The 27,478-nt window shown below is 38.7% G+C and overlaps 1 protein-coding gene across 1 annotated transcript in view; it reads right to left on the reverse strand.

Annotated features, from left to right (window-relative positions):
• LOC126282263 (uncharacterized) overlaps positions 1–18,041 on the reverse strand; it is a 72,156-nt gene extending 54,115 nt beyond the window's left edge. Inside the window, exons 1-2 of the mRNA XM_049981873.1 lie at positions 17,928–18,041; positions 9,952–10,460 (exon numbers count right to left, since the gene is read on the reverse strand). Coding sequence (XP_049837830.1) covers positions 9,952–10,460; positions 17,928–17,991 — 573 coding nt within the window. The 5' untranslated portion in view covers positions 17,992–18,041. The remainder of the gene's footprint in view (positions 1–9,951; positions 10,461–17,927) is intronic.
• Between the last annotated feature and the right edge of the window lie 9,437 nt (positions 18,042–27,478).

Genomic DNA, 27,478 nt, shown 5'->3' on the forward strand with positions numbered 1-27,478 from the left:
AGGTGGGGTAGCAGTCAGCAAACGGATAGCTCACAGAAAATGGTCGCTTGAGTAGGCGTCAGAAAGAATGGAGCATTCAAGATGGTGGGCAGGTTGGGCAGTGCAGGAGAGGTCCAATTGTGAATAGGTATGTGAGGAATCAGAAAGGAATGTGGGTGCTCCCCAAAGGGAGAATTAAAGTCACCGAGTAGCAGAAATGGGGGAGGCAGTTGCCCAATAAGTTGAAGGTAGTCTGCGATGGTGACATTGAATGGCAGAGGGACATAAATGGTACAGAGAGAAAGAGTCAGGTGGGGAAGGAAAAGGTGAACTGCAACAGCTTGAAGACAGGTAGTCAGGGAAATGCGTTGACTATGAAGGTCATCCTGTATGAGCTGCATGACACCCCCATGAGATGGAGTGCCAACCTTAGGGGAAGGTCAAAATGAACCGAGAAGAAATATGAACGCTCAAAGTGGTCGTGAGAACGCAATTCTGTATCCTGAAGACAGAGTACATGGGGATGCTGTGTTGCTAAAAGCAACTGTAAATCCTCTCTGTGGGACCGAAGGCTGTGAACGTTCCATTGGAGGAGAGCCATGATGAGGAAGAGATGAAGGGTGTCATCTCGGCAGCTGCCGAGTGACAGCTTGCGAAGACTCGCTGCTACAGAGCACAGAAGCAGGAGGATCCTGCTCCATGAGGTTCACAGAAGCATCAGCATGCTTGTGCTGTCAGTCTGTGGAGTCCAACACAGAAAAATGGTTTTTGGTGAGCACCAGCGACACGGAGGCTGACAGGGCTAAGGTATCACATGGCAACACCGTCAAAGAGGATCTTTGAGTTGGCGAAGGAGAAGACCATTTGCCTTTGGTGGATTTCTTCAAGCCTTTCCAGTTAGCAGATGAAGACTCAGGTGTTATTTGGCTGGAAGGATGTAGGAAGTCTTTACGGGAGTACTCTTTCTGTCCTTTCCAGCCTACCAGTTGTGTAGCTGTTGGCTTCACCTCTTGAGGCGAGAGTTTAACAGCATGTTGTGCAGCTGGATGGGGGGGGGGGGGGGGGGGGGGGGATGGCAATGCTACCTTGACACTGGGCGATTTCACAACCTCAGACCTGAATTTGATGCCGCATGTCTGCGTGCCCATATCCTTCATGGAACGAGGGGTAACAAGAACAGAACTATAGATGCCAGACGAGAGAACGTAGGGCTGTGATTAGCCAATAACTTGCAAGCGACTGGGCAAGGCACTTTTTCCTTTACCCAGATCTCCTGGACAGCACGCTCATCAAGATACACAGGGCAATCCCGAGAGGAGGCGGCATGGCTGCCATTGTAGTTCATACATCAGGGAGCAGGAGGCAGAAAAATACCCTTGTGCGCATCCCCACCACAAGTTACACATTTGGCTGGGGTCAACAAGATGATCTAGTGTGGCTGAAATGGTGACACTGGTAGCAGAGAATTGGGTTTGGAATGTACGATTGGACTGTGATAATTGCATAGTCAGCTTTGATCTTTGATGGAAGCACCACTCTAGCAAAGGTGAGAAAAAGAGTGTGAGTAGGCACAATGGAGGAATCTACCTTTTTCATCACCTGATGGGTGGCAATGACACCCTGATCAGAGATGTAAGACCGGATTTTGGCCTCGGTCAGACTGTTGAGCAGCCTAGTGTAAATAACACCATGGGAAGAATGGGTTCTATGGGCCTCGACAAAAACAGGGTAGTCATGGAGAAGCAAGGCAGCAAGCAGTTGTGCTTGAGAATCAGAAGTAGTCTCCAAAAGCAAAGTGCCATTCCATTAACGGGAGTAGGTTTTCCCAGGGCTGTGAATTGCATCTACACCTTTCTCAATAATAAACGGATTTACTGGCAAAGGACTGACCACCTTCAGTACGTTAGACCACTAGGAACCGTGGTGCAGCTGGAAGGCTCTTTGAATCATTAGCCTCATTCTGTTTACATTTCGTAGATGCTGTTTGTGAAGATGATTGGCTCACTGTGAGAAAATTCCCCCATGATTGCCAGCGTCCCCAATGGCATGCCCCTTCCAACAGGGGGGTCCCTTCATAAGGGGTGCACCCTTGTTAGGTGATTGTTCACACCTCAGGTCACACCCTCCGAACACCTGACAGAGGGATCAATTGGCTATTTGAAAAGGTAGCAGCTCAAGCAATCACCCTTCCCTGGGCCTGTCCTGTACCAGGGGGGTATGCATGAACCCTACCTGTCGACCTGGGGCTGGGAATTACATGTTACACAGTCACCTGTTACACTTCAGATACCTGGGCCAGCTATCAGGAGCACACAGGGAGGAAGAAGAAAAAGAGGAACCTCAAATACCAAAGTGGAGGTATGAGAGGAGAAGGGAAACAAAGAAAGGAAAAGGGAACGAAAAACACTGGTGAGACTGTTCTTCTGTCAGTGACAGACAATGCAGAACATTCCCGATATACCCTAGACATGTTCCCCAAGGGAGGGGAAAAAGAATAGAAAGACGACAGACATGCAGCATAGAAGGAAAAAGATTCTGTGAAGGTCGGGGCCCCACAGTAGACAAGCATGAACCCGCCAAAGAGTGGCGAGCCCCCTGTGGGGATTAATGGCTGTGCCGCTGATTTGTCTGTATACCTTCCCTTAAAAGAGAAGTAATTGCCAGTTAGGATAAATTTAGTAGTTGTATGAGAAATGGGGTAGTGGATTTCTCCCAATATATGGCTGTAAATGATTTGCCAGATATCTTGCTATTTCATACGTGGGAGAATTGGAGAAACTGACTCATATGGTTTTTCGCCTCCCCCCATGAACCATGGACCTTGCCGTTGGTGGGGAGGCTTGCGTGCCTCAGCGATACAGATGGCCGTACCATAGGTGCAACCATAACGGAGGGGTATCTGTTGAGAGGCCAGACAAACGTGTGGTTCCTGAAGAAGGGCAGCAGCCTTTTCAGTAGTTGCAGGGGCAACAGTCTGGATGATTGACTGATCTGGCCTTGCAACATTAACCAAAACGGCCTTGCTGTGCTGGTACTGCGAACGGCTGAAAGCAAGGGGAAACTACAGCCGTAATTTTTCCCGAGGACATGCAGCTTTACTGTATGATTAAATGATGATGGCATCCTCTTGGGTAAAATATTCCGGAGGTAAAATAGTCCCCCATTCGGATCTCCGGGCGGGGACTACTCAGGAGGATGTCGTTATCAGGAGAAAGAAAACTGGCGTTCTACGGATCGGAGCGTGGAATGTCAGATCCCTTAATCGGGCAGGTAGGTTAGAAAATTTAAAAAGGGAAATGGATAGGTTAAAGTTAGATATAGTGGGAATTAGTGAAGTTCGGTGGCAGGAGGAACAAGACTTCTGGTCAGGTGAATACAGGGTTATAAACACAAAATCAAATAGGGGTAATGCAGGAGTAGGTTTAATAATGAATAGGAAAATAGGAATGCGGGTAAGCTACTACAAACAGCATAGTGAACGCATTATTGTGGCCAAGATAGATACGAAGCCCACACCTACTACAGTAGTACAAGTTTATATGCCAACTAGCTCTGCAGATGATGAAGAAATTGAAGAAATGTACGATGAAATAAAAGAAATTATTCAGATAGTGAAGGGAGACGAAAATTTAATAGTAATGGGTGACTGGAATTCGAGTGTAGGAAAAGGGAGAGAAGGAAACATAGTAGGTGAATATGGATTGGGGCTAAGAAATGAAAGAGGAAGCCGCCTAGTAGAATTTTGCACAGAGCACAACTTAATCATAGCTAACACTTGGTTTAAGAATCATGAAAGAAGGTTGTATACGTGGAAGAACCCTGGAGATACTAAAAGGTATCAGATAGATTATATAATGGTAAGACAGAGATTTAGGAACCAGGTTTTAAGCTGTAAGACATTTCCAGGGGCAGATGTGGACTCTGACCACAATCTATTGGTTATGACCTGTAGATTAAAACTGAAGAAACTGCAAAAATGTGGGAAATTAAGGAGATGGGACCTGGATAAACTGAAAGAACCAGAGGTTGTACAGAGTTTCAGAGAGAGCATAAGGGAACAATTGACAGGAATAGGGGAAAGAAATACAGTAGAAGAAGAATGGGTAGCTCTGAGGGATGTAGTAGTGAAGGCAGCAGAGGATAAAGTAGGCACAAAGACGAGGGCTGCTAGAAATCCTTGGGTAACAGAAGAAATATTGAATTTAATTGATGAAAGGAGAAAATATAAAAATGCAGTAAATGAAGCAGGCAAAAAGGAATACAAACGTCTCAAAAATGAGATCGACAGGAAGTGCAAAATGGCTAAACAGGGATGGCTAGAGGACAAATGTAAGGATGTAGAAGCTTATCTCACTAGGGGTAAGATAGATACTGCCTACAGGAAAATTAAAGAGACCTTTGGAGAGAAGAGAACCACGTGTATGAATATCAAGAGCTCAGATGGCAGCCCAGTTCTAAGCAAAGAAGGGAAGGTAGAAAGGTGGAAGGAGTATATAGAAGGTTTATACAAGGGCGATGTACTTGAGGACAATATTATGGAAATAGAAGAGGATGTAGATGAAGACGAAATGGGAGATACGATACTGCGTGAAGAGTTTGACAGAGCACTGAAAGACCTGAGTCGAAACAAGGCCCCCGGAGTAGACAACATTCCATTAGAACTACTGACGGCCTTGGGAGAGCCAGTCATGACAAAACTCTACCAGCTGGTGAGCAAGATGTATGAGACAGGCGAAATACCCTCAGACTTCAAGAAGAATATAATAATTCCAATCCCAAAGAAAGCAGGTGCTGACAGATGTGGAAATTACCGAACTATCAGTTTAATAAGCCACGGCTGCAAAATACTAACGCGAATTCTTTACAGACGAATGGAAAAACTGGTAGATGCAGACCTCGGGGAGGATCAGTTTGGATTCCGTCGAAATGTTGGAACACGTGAGGCAATACTGACCTTACGACTTATTTTAGAAGAAAGATTAAGAAAAGGCAAACCTACGTTTCTAGCATTTGTAGACTTAGAGAAAGCTTTTGACAATGTTGACTGGAATACTCTTTTTCAAATTCTAAAGGTGGCAGGGGTAAAATACAGGGAGCGAAAGGCTATTTATAATTTGTACAGAAACCAGATGGCAGTAATAAGAGTCGAGGGGCATGAAAGGGAAGCAGTGGTTGTGAAAGGAGTGAGACAGGGTTGTAGCCTCTCCCCGATGTTATTCAATCTGTATATTGAGCAAGCAGTAAAGGAAACAAAAGAAAAATTTGGAGTAGGTATTAAAATTCATGGAGACGAAGTAAAAACTTTGAGGTTCGCCGATGACATTGTAATTCTGTCAGAGACGGCAAAGGACTTGGAAGAGCAGTTGAACGGAATGGACAGTGTCTTGAAAGGAGGATATAAGATGAACATTAACAAAAGCAAAACGAGGATAATGGAATGTAGTCAAATTAAATCGGGTGATGCTGAGGGAATTAGATTAGGAAATGAGACACTTAAAGTAGTAAAGGAGTTTTGCTATTTAGGAAGTAAAATAACTGATGATGGTCGAAGTAGAGAGGATATAAAATGTAGACTGGCAATGGCAAGGAAAGCGTTTCTGAAGAAGAGAAATTTGTTAACATCGAATATAGATCTATGTATCAGGAAGTCGTTTCTGAAAGTATTTGTTTGGGGTGTAGCCATGTATGGAAGTGAAACATGGACGATAACTAGTTTGGACAAGAAGAGAATAGAAGCTTTCGAAATGTGGTGCTACAGAAGAATACTGAAGATAAGGTGGATAGATCACGTAACTAATGAGGAGGTATTGAATAGGATTGGGGAGAAGAGAAGTTTGTGGCACAACTTGACTAGAAGAAGGGATCGGTTGGTAGGACATGTTTTGAGGCATCAAGGGATCACAAATTTAGCATTGGAGGGCAGCGTGGAGGGTAAAAATCGTAGAGGGAGACCGAGAGATGAGTACACTAAGCAGATTCAGAAGGATGTAGGTTGCAGTAGGTACTGGGAGATGAAGCAGCTTGCACAGGATAGAGTAGCATGGAGAGCTGCATCAAACCAGTCTCAGGACTGAAGACAACAACAACAATGGTTTTTCGAAAAGTAATGCCCATGGATGTCTTTTATAGAAAAACTTGAAAGACTAATTCTGGCTCTTGAAGACATTCTTGTAAGTTAAGACATAATGCCTTCACTCACTAGGATCTCAGTAAACAAAGTTATGACTTTCATAACAGATATTTTTCCAGGAAATTTGTCTTCTCTTTTCAGGAACCACTTTACTTACAGTCAGTTCCAGTGAGGATGATAACTTTTACAAACAAGTATATGGTGTAGCAATGGGTAACCCATTAGGTCCTACAACACCTAATTTCTATTTGGAGAAGTTTGAACAGTCAGCTTTAGAAACAAGTAAATAAAGAACATCTCACTAGTATTGGTTTGTGGACGACACATCTGTAGTCTGGCCATGAGGTAGAAAGCTGCGGCCGAATTTTATGGTTTTCTAAATAATATAAATCCAAAAAACCAGTTCACAATGGAAATAGAAAATGACAACAAAAATATCTTTCATGGATTTTTTAGTTATGAGACAGACTGATGACAGTTTAGAACATGAGGTTTTGGAAAAGTAGTGCACACGCACAGATATTTACATCAGAACTCTAATCACCATATACAATACAAGAGAGGTGTTATTAAAAGTCTTGTTGACAGAGCCAAAAAGGCTTGCACTAGGGGTAAGATAGATACTGCCTACAGGAGTATGCCTTGATGCCAAATTAAAAGTCTAAAGCAAACTTTCCAGAAAAGTGGCTACTCAGGGAAAGAAGTTAACGGAAATCTACGCCCAAATAATGAAAGATCAAAGGATAAGCATGAAAAATAATGATGTAAAAATACTGTTTCTCTTCCTTTTATTAAGAAAGCAACAGGTAATATTGAAAAGGTTTTACTGAAACATGACATTAGACCATGTTTTAGACCAACAAAGAAAATAGACCACACACTTTGACCTGTGACGGATAAATGCCCTCCTCTGTCAGCATGTGGCATATATAAAATTCCATGTATGTGTGGTAAATTTTATATTGGGACAACTAAACTACATGTGAAAACACTGCCTAAGGAACACAAAAGTCTTTGCTGACCAGGAAAAATGGACAAATCAGCTGTAGCAGAGCATGCTCTTCAGTCAAGAAGTCATGAAGTGAAGTTTTATGAAACAAAAATTTTACCTACAATGACAAGCTATTAACAACAGCTACATAGCGAATCCACTGAAGTACAGAAACATAGGGATAATTTTAAAAGGACAGAAGGGACCATGAAGCTTAACAACATATGGACAGTAGCTCTGCAGAACTGCTAAACAGTTTTTAATCTTTGATGAGACGAAAATTGACTGTTAAGTTTTATCTTTGGCGAGGATCATCTCTGCTTACACACATGCATTCTGGCTGTGGCTCTATTTCTACAGTATATGTGTCAGTCTAAGACATCTAACCCATCAGTTGGCAAGCCTCAATGGAGGAGCAACACCTGTGAAGATGTCGAGTGCAATACTGGCTGAAACGTTAGGAATAGAAGTGTTCCATGGACCACGACCTTATATCGGGAAAGGTTCACCTGCAGCACCGTCATCTGGTCATGAAAGCCTTCATTAAATATCTTATGTCTGTCTGAATGTTTATTAGAGTATTTTGTAAATGTTTCCCCTTTATGTATTATATACTTAAGGTGACCCTATGCTAATGTTACAAACTTACATGGCTGAGTGAAAAGAGTAAATGTATGAATTTGAGGAGATGGACCCTGGTGCAGGGACAACAGAGTCAAAAGTCATAAGTAAAAATTTTTCTCATGGCTTTGACAGTGGCCATCATCTAATGCATGATCTTTGCTTTCCATAATTTGAGAAGTGGTAGAGTTGACTAAAACAAGAAAAAAAAAGTCTTGTACATACGGTCTCTAAAGTGCATATCTTAAGAGCTACACGCAATTTTTCATTATTGCTATTGTGAAACACATCTTATCTACTGAACAAGTGCTCACAGCTCTTAAGGTATGTTCTTTTTAGAGCACATGTTTACTGGATGTATTTTCTTGTTTTGGGCCCCTACCATCTTCTCCCAAAATATGAAAACCAGAGAGCTTCCAGTAGAAGTGGTGAACTGTCAGAGGTATCAGAACGATTTTCTCTTATTTCCCTGGAGCAGGATCCCTTACATCAAATCGATGTATTTACCTTTCTCCCTCATCTCTGTAACATAATCACAAAATCATCTGTATATTTATATACTGAAAATATATGTAGCCTATGCCTGTCTGACCGTTTATTAGAGTATCATGTAAAAATATGAAGTAAGCCGGTCAAAAACTTTTGCTAATACAGTTTCCCCTCTGTATATTATATATACTAAAGAAATATATAGTCTAATAGTCTATGTCCATCCGAAAGTTTATTAGAAAATTATGTAAAAATTTGAAGTAAATTGGTCAAGTAATTTTTTAGATTTTTGTTAACAATGTTAAAACAACAAGTTATCTTTATATAGGATTATAGACCACAAAGAAACAGAATCAGCAACAAATAAGAATCTACCCAATCCAAACTGAAAATTTTCAGCACATCTTGTGAAGTTGGTTCCATGGCTTATATATTTGCATCAATTTTTTGAAACAGATGTACTCCTGAGTGACACATGCATTCAAGGCAGCTCATTAATCCAGCATGACCCAACCTTTCAGCATCTGCAATCCAACACTAGATTTGGAGGATTGGGTTCTGCAGGATGAGATGAACCCTAGTACAAGATTCAGCTAAATGGCCCGCCAACATGATGTAAGTCAAAGTACGATTATGTGTATCCTGTGTGAGAACCACTACTATCCCTGTCACCTGTAATGATTGCAAGGATAATCAGCAGCAGATTTCCCTCTATAGGAAGGATTTTGTCAGTGGTTTCTGCACCAGACTATCACAATTCTGGGATTTCTGTCATCAGCCCTCTTTACCAATGACGCAGTCTTTACCAGAACTGGCATCATCAATCTGCATCCCACAGAGACCACTTTAAACATCTGTTGTGGTGTGGATGTGATGCATCTCTGTACTGCGTCTCTCTAATTTTTTCAGTATTTTGACGCTGAAGCTCCACAGTTACAAGCCTTAGAAATTGCCAAGAATAAGTAAATTTATTGCTGCATTGAGAAAACCAGAATCAGTGGGCCAATATTGCTTTCTGTCTTACAGATAGCACACAAAAATACTCCTGAAGGTCTCTCAACAGCCAGAGAAGAAGTCTTCACAGACTTGAAGGAGTGGCAATATTGGAAGACAGTTTAATAATAAATCACTCTTAGAATTTTTGGCAGGATGGATTGATGAGTTTTTGCAATGAAAACCAGAGCATATCATATTCTGGTACCATTTTCAACATCCTACCTTTACAAAAAGCCAGATTTTTTTTGTTGGCTGCCTTTACAACAAAACACAAATATCAGCTAAACATACAAAAATAAATAGAACAATTGTTTTTAATATTAAATCCTGCTTCAAAAAACTCTGCTCTGTATACCAGTTCCAAGGGAGTCACTAATAATACCAAAATTTGTTTTTAATTTACTTCTGAAAAATTAATTATTAAATGCATTGTGCAATACTGATAATAGTTCTACTTCTAAGTGCGTTATATCAGTGTAAATGTAAATTTTAGTTTTTTTCATATGTCAGAATGTACTCTGTATTGCTTTTCTTTCAGTAAATTGATCAGTTTTTGAATTAATATTTCTTTTTTTACTTTTTGATAAGCTCATGTTCCTCCCTTGCAGGGCACGCCACAGATTGAGATTTGCTGCATTAATGCAATGTGACGCCCTCTGCCACACACCGCTTGGTGGCTATTGGAGTATATGTGTATATGTACAATTAAGAAACACACTATGTAATGAGGTAATATGTTACTTACCCTATCTGATTTAATTATTGAGTAAATGTGCTCTTTTATCTGATTCCGTGTCTGATCTGATATTTTCGTGGGTCGGTTGTCATGCTTTCCTCGCCCATCACGAGGATACATAACATTCTGGTCCTGTTTCTGGCACAGTATCCTAATCTTATGTGCAGAAATACCATGAATGTGTGCAAATGCTAGCCTGCAGACCTGCACTTCCTTCCCTCGGTGCCTGACAAAGTAACGATAACTGCATGTTCTTCGATCACTGTCCTTGCATCTTTTTCTTGCAATATCGTATTTACGTATCAGGCCAAACAAGTAGGCATTCTGCTCATCATGGCTCTTCAGTGAATAATATCCATCAAACAGCTTGTTTCTGACATCTTCTGTTACAATTTTGTAACATTTACGACGACATTTGCAGTCCTCTCCAATTTTTCTCTCCTGAACAACATCACCTTTGCTATTTATGTACGACTTTCCTGCTACTCTCAATCTTTTCCTCTTTTCTCGTTGCCACTCTGAAAACATGAAAATAAATTTTGTCACCTTCAAGGTTGTCACTTGGTATGAAGTTGACATACAAGCAGTGCCAAAAGCATATAAAATCATCATCAGTGTTTAGTGAGTTCAAAGACAGAGATGGGAAAGTACTGAAGATAATGTATTTAGCACTTTAGTAACACAAGAAGGTGAGAAACTAAGACTGTACAGAAACAGTAAGTGGTGAAATAATGACAAAGATGGCTAGAAATTGTAATAACAAAGAGAGAATTGCGGCAAATATCAGAATGAAAATAACATAAAAAAACATGTACTCTTGATAACTGGGGAAAGCATTGAACAACAGAGTAAACCAGTAAAAAGTGAGAGAGAGACAACAACAACAACAAAAATAGGAGTAGTAGTAGTAGTAGTAGTAGGTTGGATATTATTAAGACAGAATAAATTGTGGTGCTGTGCAAAAAACAAAATAAAACAAATAAGGAAAATGATATAGAAATTTGAAATCTGGCAAATAAAGAGTAAAACACAAATACAGATGAAGAAGTAAGTAAAAAGAAAGAAGGCAAGGCATTGACACAGTAAACAACAACAATGTACAATACTTTCTATTAGTACATGATTGCAAATCCTTTTCTCGTATGACGTCCTGCAAGCCATAGGTGAAGGGCAATAGGCAGATTTCATATTTCCAGATTTTCTAAAAGTGTCTGACACGGTGCCCCACTGCAAACTGTTGACAAAGGTCTAAGTGAACAAGTTTGGTTCCCAGGTATGTGATTAGCTCAAAGGCTTCTTAAGGAACAGAACACAGTATGTTGTCCTCGACAGTGAGTGGTCATCAGGAACAAGGGTATTGTTAGGTATCCCCTGGGAAGTATGATAGGTCAGGTCTTATTCTCTATATACATAAATTATCTAACAATGGAAAATTCAGGATGGAATAGTGCCAACATTATGAAGAGTATAGGCTGCTACTCACCGTAAAAAGGATATACTCAGTCACATATAGGCAAAGCAAAAAAAGCTGTTAACAAGCAAGCTTAGGGCCAAAAGGGGTTCCTCTCAATTAGACAATGTATGCACACCCTTTCATGCAAATGCAGCTCACACACATGACCACTATCTCTGGATGCTGGTCAAGGACTGACAGAATCATGAGCAACAATTTACAGCTGTTTGCTGATGATGCTGTAATGTACAGGAAGGCATCATCATTGAGTGACTGAAAGGGGATATGGGTTAACTTCAGAAAGAATTTCTAGTTGGTGTGATGAATGCCAGTTTACTCTAAATGTAAATTAATACAGATGAGTAGGGAAAATAATCGTGTAACATTTGAATACAGTATTACTAGTGTGTTGTTTGACACAGTCACATCAGTTAAATATCTAGGTGTAACACTGCAAAGCAGCATGAAATGGAATATGCACTCCGGTTGGTAGTAAGGAAGGTGAATGGCTGATTTTATTTTATTGGGAGAATTTTGGAAAAGTGTAGCCCACCTATGAGGTCGTACTGAAAAGTGATACCTCAGATTTTTAATGTGCAAACACTTACAGCTTTTTAAATAAAAACGAATGTTATTAACACTCTACATCTTTATTCTTCATTTCTACATATTTGCAGCTCGAAAGAGGACTCCGAACTGTTGTGTGTACCATGGTTGTGTGTAACGTAAGTATGTCAGTACTTGAGAAACAGCATGCTCCAGTCAAGTTCCAAATCTGAAGAGTTTTTCCACATCTGGAGCAGCCTCTCCTTCAGCATGACAATGCTAGACCATGCATGAGCGCTGTGACATCTTCAACAATCCAATGTTTTGCGTTCACTGTCATTGATCATCCTCCATAGTGTCCTGGCTTGGGCCCATCCAATTTTCATCTGTTTCCGAAAGTTAAGGAACACATTTGAGTACTTCATTTTGACAGTGATGAAGTGGTGCAAGCAAAGTCAGAGGTGGTGGCTGCATCAACAAACTCAAACATTCTACAGTGATCACTGGACTGGCCTCTTGGTGGGAGAAATGCATTTGTTACCAGGGTGAATATATTCAGAAATAAGTATTTATAAATGAAAAATAAAGAAGTAGAATGTTAATAACATTTGTTTTACTTAGAAAGCTTTTACATTTTTCATATTAAAAACTGGGAGGCATTATCTTTCAGCACGCCCTTGTATAGAGGAGATGTTATAAGGAACACTAGTGCAACCCATTCTTGAGTACTGTTGTGATGTTTGGGATCCCCAACCAGGTGAGATTAAAGGATGACATTGAAGTTATTCAGAGGCATGCTGATAGATTTCTAACTGGTACTTTCGATCAGCATATACCTATTATGGAGATGCTTTGTAAACTCAAAATGGAAATCCCTAGTGGGAAGATGATGTTCCTTTCGTGAGGAACTATTCAGTAAATTTTGAGAACTGGAATTTGAGGCCTATTGCAGAACGATTCTACTGCTGCCAAAGTACATTTCGCATAAGAGAAGAGAAATAAGGAAGTGAAATTTCGACTTTTACGGAGGCAGAGGGTTTTCCCTCATTCTATTTGCAAGAGGAACATGAAAGGAAATGACCAGTAATGGTTCAAGGAACCTTTCCCATGCACTGTACTGTGCCTAGCAGAGTATGTATGTAGATTTAGATGTATAATTTATATCTTAACAATTCTATTTCAAATTTATCCCTTGTGAATTGCAGCTTTTCCTGGCATGAATGACAGAGGATTCACACCCTTGCAGGGTCCAGTCGCAAAATGCAACTAATTCACTGCCTAACACCATGGCAATACCATTCTGGATCAGCAAGACAATGAACAGCAACTAACTAGCATTCATTAGGTTGTTTGATATATTTAAAAGTTTGTCTTCTTACAAATTTCCATGGGTTTCCAGCTGCTTGAAACATTGTTCAGTTACATGACATTGTTAAATAGTATTTATAGAATATGGCTCAGAAACAAGCAGGGACTATTAAGCCAAAATTTAACAAACTGATTTAGCAAATAAACAATTTAATTCCCTTTTAAATACTTCTAGCACACCATTTCCAAATTATTTTGCTTGCTAACACAGTATACAGGAAAAATAATACTGATAATTGCCACCAAATTACAAGAGGGACAAGGACTTCTGCACATGAAGTGATTTTTGTAGAAAATACATAAGCAGGGTGGTGTTCCACTTGAATTATTGTATATGTTTGCTAACACAGCACAAACCAAATATAGATAGCAAATTCCTATTAGTTGTCATATGGCAGGAAATTTAGGTAAACATATAAGAAAGATGTATGAAATGCAGAGTTTCGAATCAAGGGAGAGAAAAGATTTGGAGGATTACACTCAGAAATAGCACAGTTATGTTGTCTAGGTTCCCATCTCAAAGTACAGGACAAGAAGGAAAGAAACAGTGAAATTCCAGCAAAAGGCAATATTTATAAAGGTGCAAAGGAAAGATTAGGCTTCAATGTGCTGTTGATGGTGAGATCATTTGACATGGATCATAACTGGATAAACATGATGAAGCAAATTACTCTGCCTTTAAATTAAAAAAATCTCACAATTCAAGAAAAAGTCACAATCTGAACTGTCAGAGAAGAGTTTGAAACTACTCCAATGTATAATCTTGACTGGTGTGAGATTTGAAAATAAGGTGGGAGAAAATAGGGCACATGTTAAACATAGGGGAAAGATCAACAGAAAACAGAAGTGTATAAGGTACCAAAATTGTTAGCATATGAGAGAATGGAAATATATTGTAAATTATTGAGAAGTAGATACTAGGGAAGGAAAATATGCAAAACTAGGAACAAAATATAAGAGAAAGCTAACATGTGAAAACATATGTATAAAACTTTTCAACTATAGCTTTTTCTATCATAACTATAGAAACGACGACACAGTTACAGTGACGCTTAATATGTTTATAAAATGTACATCATTTTTAGACAAATATCTTACTACAGGCTGAAAAGACCTTACTTTAAAAAAAGGGCTGTTGCTTTTCCTAGGCAATACCTGGAGGCAATAATCTGTGGGAATATGAAACAGAATGATCACACATGCTCAGTCACAGGTAAAGTAGGTTGCAGATTGTTTCATCGATTGCATATTGCAAATGCAGTCTACAAAGGAGATTGCTTACCAAATGTCCATGTATTCCATCACTGAATATCACTCAAGTGTTTGGGACTAGACAGAACAACAGCAGATACATACAAAGACAATCAGCACAGGCAGAAACCTGAACAGCCACATGTCAACTACCAGGGAAAGGTAGTAGGATGCAATATAGTGTGAAGAATCTATAAACATACTATAGCTTCTTTTGTACTGCTTCAATATGGACCATGAGGACAAAATTAGTCCAATTACAGAATGCACAGAGGCATTTAGTCATCCTTCTCTTGCTCCATATATAAGTGGAATAAATTCTAATATGTGCTACAAAGGGAGGTGCTTTCTGCCGTGCACTTTACAGTGATCTGCAAAGTATTGACGTAGTAGTCAAATTCCATTCAGAATTCTAGACTGCGAAGCAAAAGTAAAGATGAAACTATTTTTATGTCTTGTATTTTGATACAAATTCCAGGTCAGCAGAAAAAGATTTCTATTATTAGCAACAAATATCATTACAGAGTAAATGTACTGACAAGCAAGTGTAAGAATGTCAGGATCAGTAAATAGTAATCTGCAAGGTATGTGGTTATCTACTTATATAGACTGGTGACCTCAGATGTTAAGTCCCATAGTGCTTAGAGCCATGTGAACCATTATCTACTTATATAACATTCCTACCACACTGAAAGCCAGTTAACAAACGTCTGTATTCTACTATAGGTCACTTTCTCGAAACATTTTTCAAAGATTGAAATTGGTCTATAAAGAGAGTTAGTTCACTTGTCTCCACTTTTGTAATTGGAGGGTATTACAGAATATATAAGTTCACTGGGAAATATGCTTTGAATCATTTACTGATGATGAGTAAACATCTTGATGATTGTCCTATACAGTCAGCTTAAGATTTTAATACTCCACTAGAAATACCATCATAGCCAGAAGAATTAACAATATTTATTGTGTCAATGACTTTCGTAATGTTCTTAATGGTTCTATTTTTGAAACTGTTTATTAATGATGCATGCTGTGTCTACCAACATAAATTTAATGCATAGATCTTATTGTTTATTAGTAGATGCAATTTTTGTATGTATGACAGTACTAACAGAATTTGGTCATCAAAGACATGTCCACAGCTGACCACCTGTCCGAGCCTGGTAAAAATATATTTCTCTCTATGTATATCTGAGCTATTTATTTTCATTGTATTATGATGACTAATCATTGTGATATGATAAAAAATGGTTCAAATGGCTCTGAGCACTATGGGACTTAACATCTATGGTCATCAGTCCCCTAGAACTTAGAACTACTTAAACCTAACTAACCTAAGGACAACACACAACACCCAGCCATCACAAGGCAGATTCCCACCGGGAATCGAACCCACGCGCGGGAAGCGAGAACTCTACCACACGACCACGAGATGCGGGCTGTGATATGATAACTGGTGAATAAACAAACATATAAATGATTTTAATATGTCATAATTTATGCACAGCTGTCTTCCCAAAACTCTATTTCTTTCAGATAAGGATTTTTATTTGTTTCTTGTTTAATAGCATTTCAAACTCTTTTTGCTTTATTTCTAGTGTGTTTTACTTTTTCTGGCTGCATGTTTAAGAAGTGTTTAAATAATCAATCTACACTGTTTACTTTATAAATCCTGTCCCAGCATTCTTTTTTTAATTTGTCACTAAACATGATGTTTAGAGTTATTGTTTATGATTCCGTGATACAGTACTTCTCTTTCATGAAACATATGTCATATTTTATTGCTAACATTTCACCATCACGGTCAAATGAGCAATCATTCTAACATTCAGATCTAATCCACTGAAACAACATTTAGAACAAGGGACTCCATTCCGAATCCTATACGTGGAACCAAGGTCTCCACCATTTACACTCTTCCACAGAACATTCTCAATTTACGACATCTGCTGTAAATTCCATCTCTTAGCTGAATGTACACTGCAGCATCTCTCTGCTGGTGTTATTCTTTGTAACAAGTGTGGCACATTTGATATACTTTTCTTTCTTTATGATGCCAGTGTTCGGCATTATATTCTTATTGTTATTGGCAATTGTATCTATACATTTACTACAATTATATAATAATGTTGTGGATCAAGGAAATCCTTTCAGGAGATCAAAAAAAAAGGTAGAAAAATTAAGAAGCTATTTAATTTTGTGACAACTTCTGCATGTGATGTCATTAAAAACTGCTAATGCCTGTGTTTAATTTGCTGTCCTTTATTTTGCCACAGTAGTATCATACAGCCTACTTCATGCTAAAAATTCTGGAAACAAATGTAGATAGAAAGACTCATCATGTGACAGTCATCTAAATATAAAACCTGTCAAAATCCCTGTGGATGATTTTATAAATGAGTTTCCTCAACAACAGCATACTAGCACAATTATTCTCCAATAGTTTCAGTATCATGAACCTTGTTTTGAAACCTTGACCAAGTTTTATGAGTATAACTGCAGAAAAAGCTGGTACCTAGAAGTGACTAGCAGTTAACATCTGTACTGAGAGACTTTTAGCTGAACCCTTGAGGCACAGGGCTGACGTAAAATGTGACCAGCATTAATGTGTATGCCAAACTGTTTTAAATCTTGGCATTAAATTAACTCTTACAACAGCAGAAGAAAATTCATGTTTAATACTTTGAATGGGGCATCATAAAAGAGATGTATGAAACTGAAGCCACTGGGCATGTAAAATTGTCTTCATACACTGTGCAAGAACGCTGCCAGATACAGCCAATTTCTGGGTGATATAATGAAAAACAGCATGAATTGTCTCTGTAATAACAGTTAGTAACACTAGCTTCTGCCAACATCAGGAATTAAAGTATCTAAAAGGAGTATTTCATATGACAGTCCACAGGAAATGTAGGCAGTTGTTGCTGCTCTGCAGTATCTAGTGGGAAAACTATGATCGACTATCAGCCTGCCGAATATCGTTGATATCACTTTCGAAACATTGTGTCATGACAACAGCAGTTTACTTGGCAAACGGCGTTCTGCTTTAACTCTGCAAAGCTGCTATATGTGTGCTGCAGTTGGACCGACTTAAAATGTCTACCACTAGGAAGCGTATACAGTATGAGCCTTTGGGAAGGTAGGTAGGGCGTCTGAAAGCACTGAATGAATCTATATTTCAGTCTTGATCGAGAAGAGAAGTTTACTAGGCCACATTACATCTCAACAACTTGACGGTTGTCGTTATGTCAGACATCGTAGGCAGAGACGGAACGTAAAGCACTGTGAATATCAATTTCCATGCATGTTCATACGGGTCCCAATATTTCGGTATGAAACATTCACTCGATTTCTGCATCCCACTCACCAGACGGGTTTCGAGTTCGCTTCTTAATTTGTTTATTTCTATTACTCTCCTCTACTTCGGCCATGCTACAATCGAAGTATCGAACAGCGTCTTCGACACAGCTATAGTTACTCTCGTTATGTGGAATTTGTATTGTATTTTTATTGATCCAGGCAATCATAGTATTGTACAGCTGTACATATGATATTGGATAGGTCAAGAGAGCTATTTACAAGTAATTTTTACAAATTGGATTTTACGTTATTTTGTAATTATTTTGAATTTGCAGATGAATTCTGTATGACGATTTGTCAAGAGAGAAGGTCCTATAGTTGCAAGTCGTGAAAATAAAAGCAAAAAGAATAAAAGTGTTCAAATTACCATTATTTCAACAACCATTGTAGGAACGACATTTTTCAGCGCTATCTGTCAGAAAGCCTCGAATCCATTCACAAATGTGGCCCTATATTCCGTTATTTCCTATTTTGCTCACTAGGCATTTGGCAGCACTCCAGAACTGAATCGAATGCCTGTCGGATCCAAACGTCGTATAAGTCTGTAGCGTCCTAAATCTCTGGTGAGGTATATGGAATTCAACTTCAGAAAAAGGAATATTACATACAAAACATTTATAACGTCTTAAGGAGGCCCCACACGTAAATGTATGCTTGACAAGCATAAAGCTGCAAGCCTTCTTGCCCAAGCATGTTTGAGAGTGTGTACGACATATTTTCACAAGCTTTACGACTGTACAAGTATCTTGGTCGAATTTCGGTCATGCAATTTGCAAGGGTTTAGGGTGTGTACCAAGAATAGGGACGGTTGTGCGAACATTTTTATTTGGTTCTGTTAAATCACATCCCGTGCGAAGGCTGTCCTGTACTGTAGATCCAGCCGAAGAAGAGAGAAGAAAATCAACAGTACTGTGATACAGTTTCCAATGCGTGTCTACCACGAATAGTTAATGCGAGAATAATGTTTTCGTTTCTTTAACTTCTCTTCACTGCACATATCACATTTTATCTTCTGTCTCTTTTTCGTTATACAAACAAAATGGTTGTCGAAGCCAGCGCATCGTCGCGTGAGCTCGACATTTTCTGTTAAAGAAACTAGTGACTGTACAAACTTGCTTGAACAGTGTGTAAGCGCAAGGAATTTATGCAAGCACGCTTGCGCAAGCATGTTTGTCAATAGTGTAATTACGTTTGTGGTCGCCTTTACAATACAAAGTGTAACTTAAAGAGAAGCGGAGACACAAAGAATAAACAAAAGGGCCTACGCTCTGGAATAGCTACAGAAATGCAACTTCGGCACTATCAATGTCTTTGGCGGGGAGATCTTAAATGTGAAAATAAAATTTCAACACTCCCACTGTTTGAGCATCTTAGAACCCATTTTTGACTAGCTCTGTGTTCAAACTTGTAGGCAACATCACAAACACATGCTTGTTCAGTGGTTTGGTTCAAATGTCCGCATATTGTTTTTCACTTGAAATATACTGGATAGTGATCACTCCCTCTTCATACTTCTCTCTTATGAAATGATATCTGATTTCAATGTCTTTCGATATTTTGTGATGTTCCGGATTTTTTATGAGTCTGGTTATCTATATAGATTTTTATTGCTCCATCACAATGATTTCTGAAACGACTCAGAAGCTTTAGCAGGCACATCACGTCTTTTACAGCCCTACTGTATGCCACGTATCCGGCTTCTGTGTGCTCAAAGTCCCCAAACTGATGCTGATAGCACCATGTCATCGGCACATTTGACAACAGAAAAACAAGTTAGGAAGTAGATCATTTTGTTTTTATACCTCCCAAGTAATCTGCGTTACTATATCCGAACAGAATCATATTGTCTTCACTCATTTTGTACAGGTTGCCAAAGCCTTTTGTGCCCTTTAAGTACCTGAAAATGACAGCTTGACAATGATTCTCATCATAATTTTTCAAGTAACTGCCCACTTCATTGACTGTGAAAACCAGATCTAGTCAACTAATAATTGCGAGAAATAAAAGTGAACCAACTGCTTCTCTGAATGGAAATTTCGCTATAACTCACCCATTTTCATCCGCTCAGTACAATTTAACATTTGGATCCGCCGGAACAGGTACACGATTAGAATTTTCCAATGCTAAAACGTTTCAAAGTTCGCTTTGCATAAGCTGTTTGGTGCACAAACAAGATTTTTTCTTCTCTATTTCGCTCAATTTCCATTCCCCAAAAGACTCTCACTTCGGAAAGTTCTGTTACAAACGGTTTTGCCATTTCAATTACAATGACTTTGACGGATTCTTTGCTTTTTCCAATCAACAGACTATCGTATACAAACAAAGCCGAGAAAACCAGATCATTTCCAAATTTCCCAGAGAAAATACAGTTACCTGCGTCGCTCTCTTTGAAATCAGACTTCATCAAGAACTGACAAAATGTTTATTCCAACAACGTGACACCTGCTTTAAATCGCGCATTGACTTTTTAAGCTTGCATCCATATTTGTTCTCATCCAGCATCACACCTTACAGTACAAATTTCCTCGTTCAGTTTTGCATATCAATAGGCGATTTTTACATCAAACTGAAACATTTGAAAATGTTTTTTGTCCGAAATCATGAGCAGAGTGCATAGAAAGTTTCGTTGTAGTCCTATCCAGAATGTTGAGTGAATCCTCTAGCAACAAGTGGAGCTTTATAGAGGGAACCATTTGTAGTTTTCGATACTAGACTTTTGAAAATACACTCTGAACTATCGTCGTTTGTGTCCCTTTGGGCACGATGATCCAAGTTTCATTCAGTTGATGCGCGTCGAGTTCATTTTCCATTGCTCGTTTCCATTTTCTATTGTCTGGACACGAGACTGCCACTTCAAAAGTGTGCGGTTCAAAATAATTTGTATAGTTCGCATCATATCTGGCTGGCTCGTATTCTGTCAGACTGCTGTTGATCTTCGAGTGATTGTTGATTATCTCGATCCGTCTGAACCTGTGCTTTTCTCTCCTGTTCAGCTGATGGCTCGACATCAGGTTCATCAGAGTTCGAGTCCAGAATAGGAAATAAATGACGTAAATCGACACATCTTGCTTTGAAATGGATTTATGGAGGGTCAGGGTTCCCTCATTGAAGCTCACGTCCGGATCAAAAAGTTGTGGTGGTTCCTTATGTAGGTCGGTGTCAACAACATATTTTCACATTTGGAGGAGAAAGTTGGTGATTGGAATTCCGTGAGAAGATTCCATTGCAATGAAAAACACCTTTTTTTAAAATGATGTCCAGCCCAAGTCCTGTATCGTTTCAGTGACACTCTCTCCCATATTTCGCGATAATACACAACATGCTGCCCTTCTTTGAACTTTATACGTCAGTCCTATCTGGTAAGGATCCCACACTGGATAGCAGTATTCTAAAAGAGGACATACAAGCGTAGTGTAGGCAGTCTCCTTAGTAGAACTGTTACATTTTCTAAGTGTCCTGCTGTAACGATTCATATGCATGTTATTTAACTTAAGTTTCTTCTGCCTGGTCCATTGATGAATGAATGTGAAATTTTCAAGTTTCATTTAATTTATTCACGTTAATTGACATCCGAACTCCACACTTGTCATGTGAACAAAACATAGACAGACTTCACTGATCTCTTTTACTTACAAAAGTAACTTCAAAACTGAATCGTCGCAGCATTGCTCTATATAGAATTTTAACAATAGCTTCCAAAATAAAACGTTATTAATTTTGTGCAATTTTGTTATTACAATTAAAATTCACAAAACGTAAAGAAACTGATGTTACAGCCAAGTAAGAAACAAAGTACAATATTGAATGGCAATCTTTGATAGTAATATCTTTAGTTTCCCATAAGAAAATCATTCTAAACTTTAATTACAATAATGTCTGTTGTATTACATTAGTTACATAATTAATTAAAGTTTGGGTTTGGTTTCTAACATTTAATGGTAGTACAGAGCTAATGATTTATCTGACTAAAGGCCTGAAATTCTGGAAATTGTAAAACTGTGAGATGTAAACAATCAGAGAGTTAATTAGAAATGTAATTACAAAGAATATTAATTTCTTGATTAGTTACTTAATTTAGTATATGCACGTAACTTTATCAATGACAACAATCCAGCCGGCCGGGATGGCCAAGCGGCTCTAGGCGCTACAGTGTTAGAACCGTGCGACTGCTATGGTCTCAGGTTCAAATCCTGCCTTCGGCATGGATGTGTGTGCTGTCCTTAGGTTAGTTAGGTTTAAGTAGTTCTAAGATCTAGCGGACTGATCACCTCAGATGTTAAGTCTCATATTGCTCAGAGCCATTTTGACCAACAATCCACTGATAATTATGACAACGCTTCTCCTTCCAGAACATTCCACATGCCTTTGCAATGAATAGCAAGTTTTTATCAAATAGGACAGAATGATACATATGAAGACACACATAAAAAGCCTTAGGAAGCACTGAATTGTCCGATAACCATATGCATATAAAAAAAGTTGGTATCGGACATTTTATATGATTCCTGGGGGAGGCTGCACCGTTATACACCCCCCCTCCAGCCACTCTTACAAGACTTACTTGTATGAATGGCTGCTAAATACATATACTCAATCAAAAAATCAAAAAAGTTTTCTTTTCTTAGCTGCCACTCCAGTCACTGGTCCACACTTTGCATCTTAAGGAATTGGCAGCTCACAATCATCAGTCCCTTTGCACTGTCGATCTTGTGTCTGCAACCCCTCTTCTTCTGGCAGTCTCTACGCTGCAATAGCACAGTCCACTATTAGTTTCACAGTTTTTTAATTTTCACTTCCAGGTCAGGTAAGGATCTTGGATACAGTTCCCTAGGTAGGAACATGGATGAACTCATTACACAAGGTACTCGTGTAGCTTACAATTAAGGTCACATCAGGTATGAATATATCAAAAGCATTCACATATTACTCTATAGTATACTCTATAGTATACTATTAGCATATTTACAAACAAAAATCACACAAAATTAAGCATCTCTAAACTGTAAAGACTTAGCTATATGCAGATGAACCAAAAATGAATTATATATGTATCCATTCTTATTAGTTAATATTTCAGCATATTCCACTATACAGTATATTTGACCCCTTCCCCAGATCTCATTTAACTCTTCATCACATCAAAGAAACTCACAGACTGCTCACCATCACAATATCTTGTAATAACAGACTTTTCACAAAAGTCTTTTGTCACAGTGCAACTTGTCCATTTAGTAACACATGTACATCTTTACCATTGTCCATTTGTTCATCTCATTGGAAAATTCATAAAATCATGACTATGCCTGTAATTCTCAAAGAAGTAACCACAAATCAAATACATGCTCTACAGGCTATAACTACAATATTTGGTCAATCACTATTGTAGGAAAGTCAAATTTAATACACAGTTACATTTTCAAATTATTCCTCAAATAACTTCACTCAATAGTCGTATTACATACAGAAAACTTATACTACAGATAATGGATAGTATTTCCAGTAAGACATAACTTCATTGCAGGTTTATAGATGAGTAAAAGAAAATAGAATGCTACATAGCCCAGAGACCTAGTGCTCGCCACGCACTTGACACAAAGATTGTCCTCCTGAGGTCTTTTACATCATCTTAATTTTTCTTGGTGTTTGACACTTACTCCATGTGGTTTGATAAAAAATAGTTTGTGAGGTTTTAGATTAAGTCTACATTAATAGTTTTTCACCTTTTCAGGTTTCTCACTAAAAACATCTTTGTATTCCCACAACAAACTACCTAATTGATCTGTCTTTTCTTCAGCTAAACTTCCAGCTTCTTTTAGTTTGGTGGCCACTAATTTGGCATGCTTGTTTTCACTGCATCTTCTTCATTGTCTTTCTTGTTAATGCCAATTTTGTTCATTTACACCATTCTTGGCTGTACAATTTCTCTTGTCTGAATTTGACTTAGAGCTACATCAGATGGTTGCTTGATCTCATGCCCCTCCTTTACACACTGTCTACTTTTCCCAGAACTCATCTCAGTGTAAGCCTGCTGATTGGTTGTATCTTCCCAGATGAAATGCAATTCTTTACAAATAATCTTCATGACCCCTTTTACTCTGTTGCTGTCACTGTAACCCTTGTAAGTATCCCATAAAGTTCCTAGCATCACATCTAAGTCATAATGTCTGTCCACATGTTCTTTACCTGATGATACCTTCCCAGTTTCCATTGGTACAATCTGGTTATCATATTCTTCACAAATACTACTGACATCATCTTCATCACCATTAATTAGATCTTCTTTAACCTTCTTACACACCATGCCATCTAATTCCCGCCCCCTTTCATAATTATTAATATCACTTTCACTATCAACACCATCACACATGCTATCATCTCCAATACTAGGCACTTCTGCAACATCTTTACAATGATCATCCAAATTGTTGACAAGAACACAAGTACAGGTAATATCACTTAAGTGCTTAACAGTGATAGATTCTTCCTCCATTAATTTACCTAATCCAAACTCATCAGGATTATTATCAGAACCAACATTTTCTTCACAAACTTCTTGCCGCATTGATTATATAGACTTGAGATAGTTTCCTCCTCTAACGGAATCTCTTCAACATTCTTACAGATGGTATTACTTTCCCCTTCAACACTTTCGTTCACACTTTTCCAGAATATACTGTCAAACTGTAATTTGCTAATCTGATGTGCTCTTCTTAAATTAGTACTGCCATTTCCACTCCAATATCTTTGATTACTCTGTCTTATGTAATTATTTTCGATGTTTCTAGGCTGGTGGTGTTTAGCCTGATTTCGGTACTTATTTCTCACCCCAAACTGACAGGCTCCCAATGAGGCATCCTTCAGTTTCAATTGCCTGGTCTTGATTGGTGATTATCCAGTTGTCTGTTATTATTCTTCCAAGGTCTCTCCCTGTTGTCATATACTCTGTTTCCATTCCTATTTATACGATTGATCCAGTATCACTTCTATTGTAACCACTATTATTATTCTGATTTTCATTGTCACTCCTGCCTTGATTCCTGCTCTTATTCCACCCACCAGATGGTTGATTGCCAAATCTGCCATTAATTAACCTCTCATTTCTCTCAAAGGCTCTATCCAACTTATCTACACACCTCAAGAACTGATCTACAGAGTTGTCTGGTCCATAAATCAACTCCGACTGTACTCTTTTCGGTAATCTCCTTTTTAAGGCATCTATTTGGATTAGTTCATCAAAGGACTGTCTAAGTATACTAATTTCCTTAGTTGGTTTTCACAAAAACACTTTAACCTATCATCACCTTCTTTATACATTTGCCTATTCAGACTCTCACTTATAATCCTAGCTTGCTCAGATTCTGACCAAAACTTATTTAACAACTTTCTTTCAAATTCATCATATGACATGGTAGAATTAACACTCTGATTGGCTTATGAGACTGCTTCTCCATCCAAAAATCGCTTAACAAATTTAATGTTAACATTGACTGTTATGTCATTACTAAATTTATCCTGGCAATGCTGTAAAAACTCAACAGGATGCAATTTCCTGGAAAGCATTTCAAAGGTATGCCACCCCATGCACAATTAATATCGCTACAAAAATTTCTTTGGGCTACATCCTCTTGTAATTCTACAACTTCCTTACTTAAATCTATATTTTTGCACAAATATATTTTTTCACCAAACTTCAGTTCTACATTACTTATTTTATTGGTAATGCCAGCAAATTTTAACACAGAGTTCCTTTTGTAAGTTTCTACGTTTTTCTTCTAAGAATCTCCTAGTCTGAACAACCTCTACTTGAAGTTTAGAATTTTCTACTTCTACATACTTATATAGTTTTTTGAATATCTCCTCATTTTTTGGCGACTCCTGTGTGAAATTACTTTCTAATATTTCTAACCTTCCTTCTAATGTTCCTACATGAGTATTGAGCTCACCCAGCCCTGTCGCAACCGTAATTTTTAGTGCTGCCAAACCCTCCTGGATTTCCCTTATCTTATTAGGATCTTGCCTAATCTGTCCCACCTGTTCCTTCACTTCTTGGTTAATCTGTCCCATCTGTTCCTTCACTTCTTTCATATGCTGCATTAATAACATTAACAAATCATCTCCACCTACTTTTCCCTGTGCAATTGGAGCACTCATGGCGACATTTTCACTGGAACCCTCTAACCAAACCTTTGATCTACATTTTGATTACTACCGGACGATAGTTCACTGATGCTTGATCCTATGTCTGAAGTGTTTTGAAGTGGTTCACTGCTTACAAGTTATCCTCACTCATGTTTACCTTGTCGTTATCGGCCATGGTAAATTACGAAATATAAAAACATCCCCCCCCCATGAACCATGGACCTTGCCATTGGTGGGGAGGCTTGCATGCCTCAGCGATACAGATGGCCGTACCGTAGGTGCAACCACAACGGAGGGGTATCTGTTGAGAGGCCAGACAAACGTGTGGTTCCTGAAAAGGTGCAGAAGCCTTTTCAGTAGTTGCAGGGGCAACAGTCTGGATGATTAACCAAAACGGCCTTGCTGTGCTGGTACTGTGAATGGCTGAAAGCAAGGGGAAACTACAGCCGTAATTTTTCCCGAGGGCATGCAGCTTTACTGTATGATTAAATGCTGAATGGCGTCTTCTTGAGTAAAATATTCCGGAGGTAGAATAGTCCCCCATTTGGATCTCCGGGCAGGGACTACTCAAGAGGACGTCGTCATCAGGAGAAAGAAAACTGACGTTATACAGATCGGAGCGTGGAATGTCAGATCCCTTAATCGGGCAGGTAGGTAAGAAAATTTAAAAAGAGAAATGGATAGGTTAAAGTTAGATATAGCGGAAATTAGTGAAGTTCAGTGGCAGAAGGAACAAGACTTCTGGTCAGGTGACTACAGGGTTATAAACACAAAATCAAATAGGGGTAATGCAGGAGTGGGTTTAATAATGAATAGGAAAATTGGAATGCGGGTAAGCTACTACAAACAGCATAGTTAATGCATTATTGTGGCCAAGATAGATACGAAGCCCACACCTACTACAGCAGTACAAGTTTATATGGCAACTAGCTCTGCAGATGATGAAGAAATTGATGAAATGTACGATGAGATAAAAGAAATTATTCAAGTAGTGAAGGGAGACGAAAATTTAATAGTCATGGGTGACTGGAATTCGTCAGTAGGAAGAGGGAGAGAAGGAAACATAGTAGGTGAATATGGATTGGGGCTAAGAAATGAAAGAGGAAGCCACTTGGTAGAATTTTGCACAGAGCACCACTTAATCATAGCTAACAATTGGTTCAAGAATCATAAAAGAAGGTTGTATACATGGAAGAATCCTGGATATACTAAAAGGAATCAGATGCATTAGATTATGGTAAGACAGAGATTTAGGAATCAAGTTTTAAATTGTAAGACATTTCCACGGGCAGATGTGGACTCTGACCACAATCTATTGGTTATGAACTATAGATTAAAACTGAAGAAACTACAAAAAGGTGCTGAATTAAGGAGATGGGACCTGGATAGACTGAAAGAACCAGAGGTTGTACAGTGTTT

The sequence above is a fragment of the Schistocerca gregaria genome, chromosome 7 (genome assembly GCF_023897955.1).
Source record: "Schistocerca gregaria isolate iqSchGreg1 chromosome 7, iqSchGreg1.2, whole genome shotgun sequence".
Lineage (NCBI taxonomy): Eukaryota > Metazoa > Arthropoda > Insecta > Orthoptera > Acrididae > Schistocerca > Schistocerca gregaria.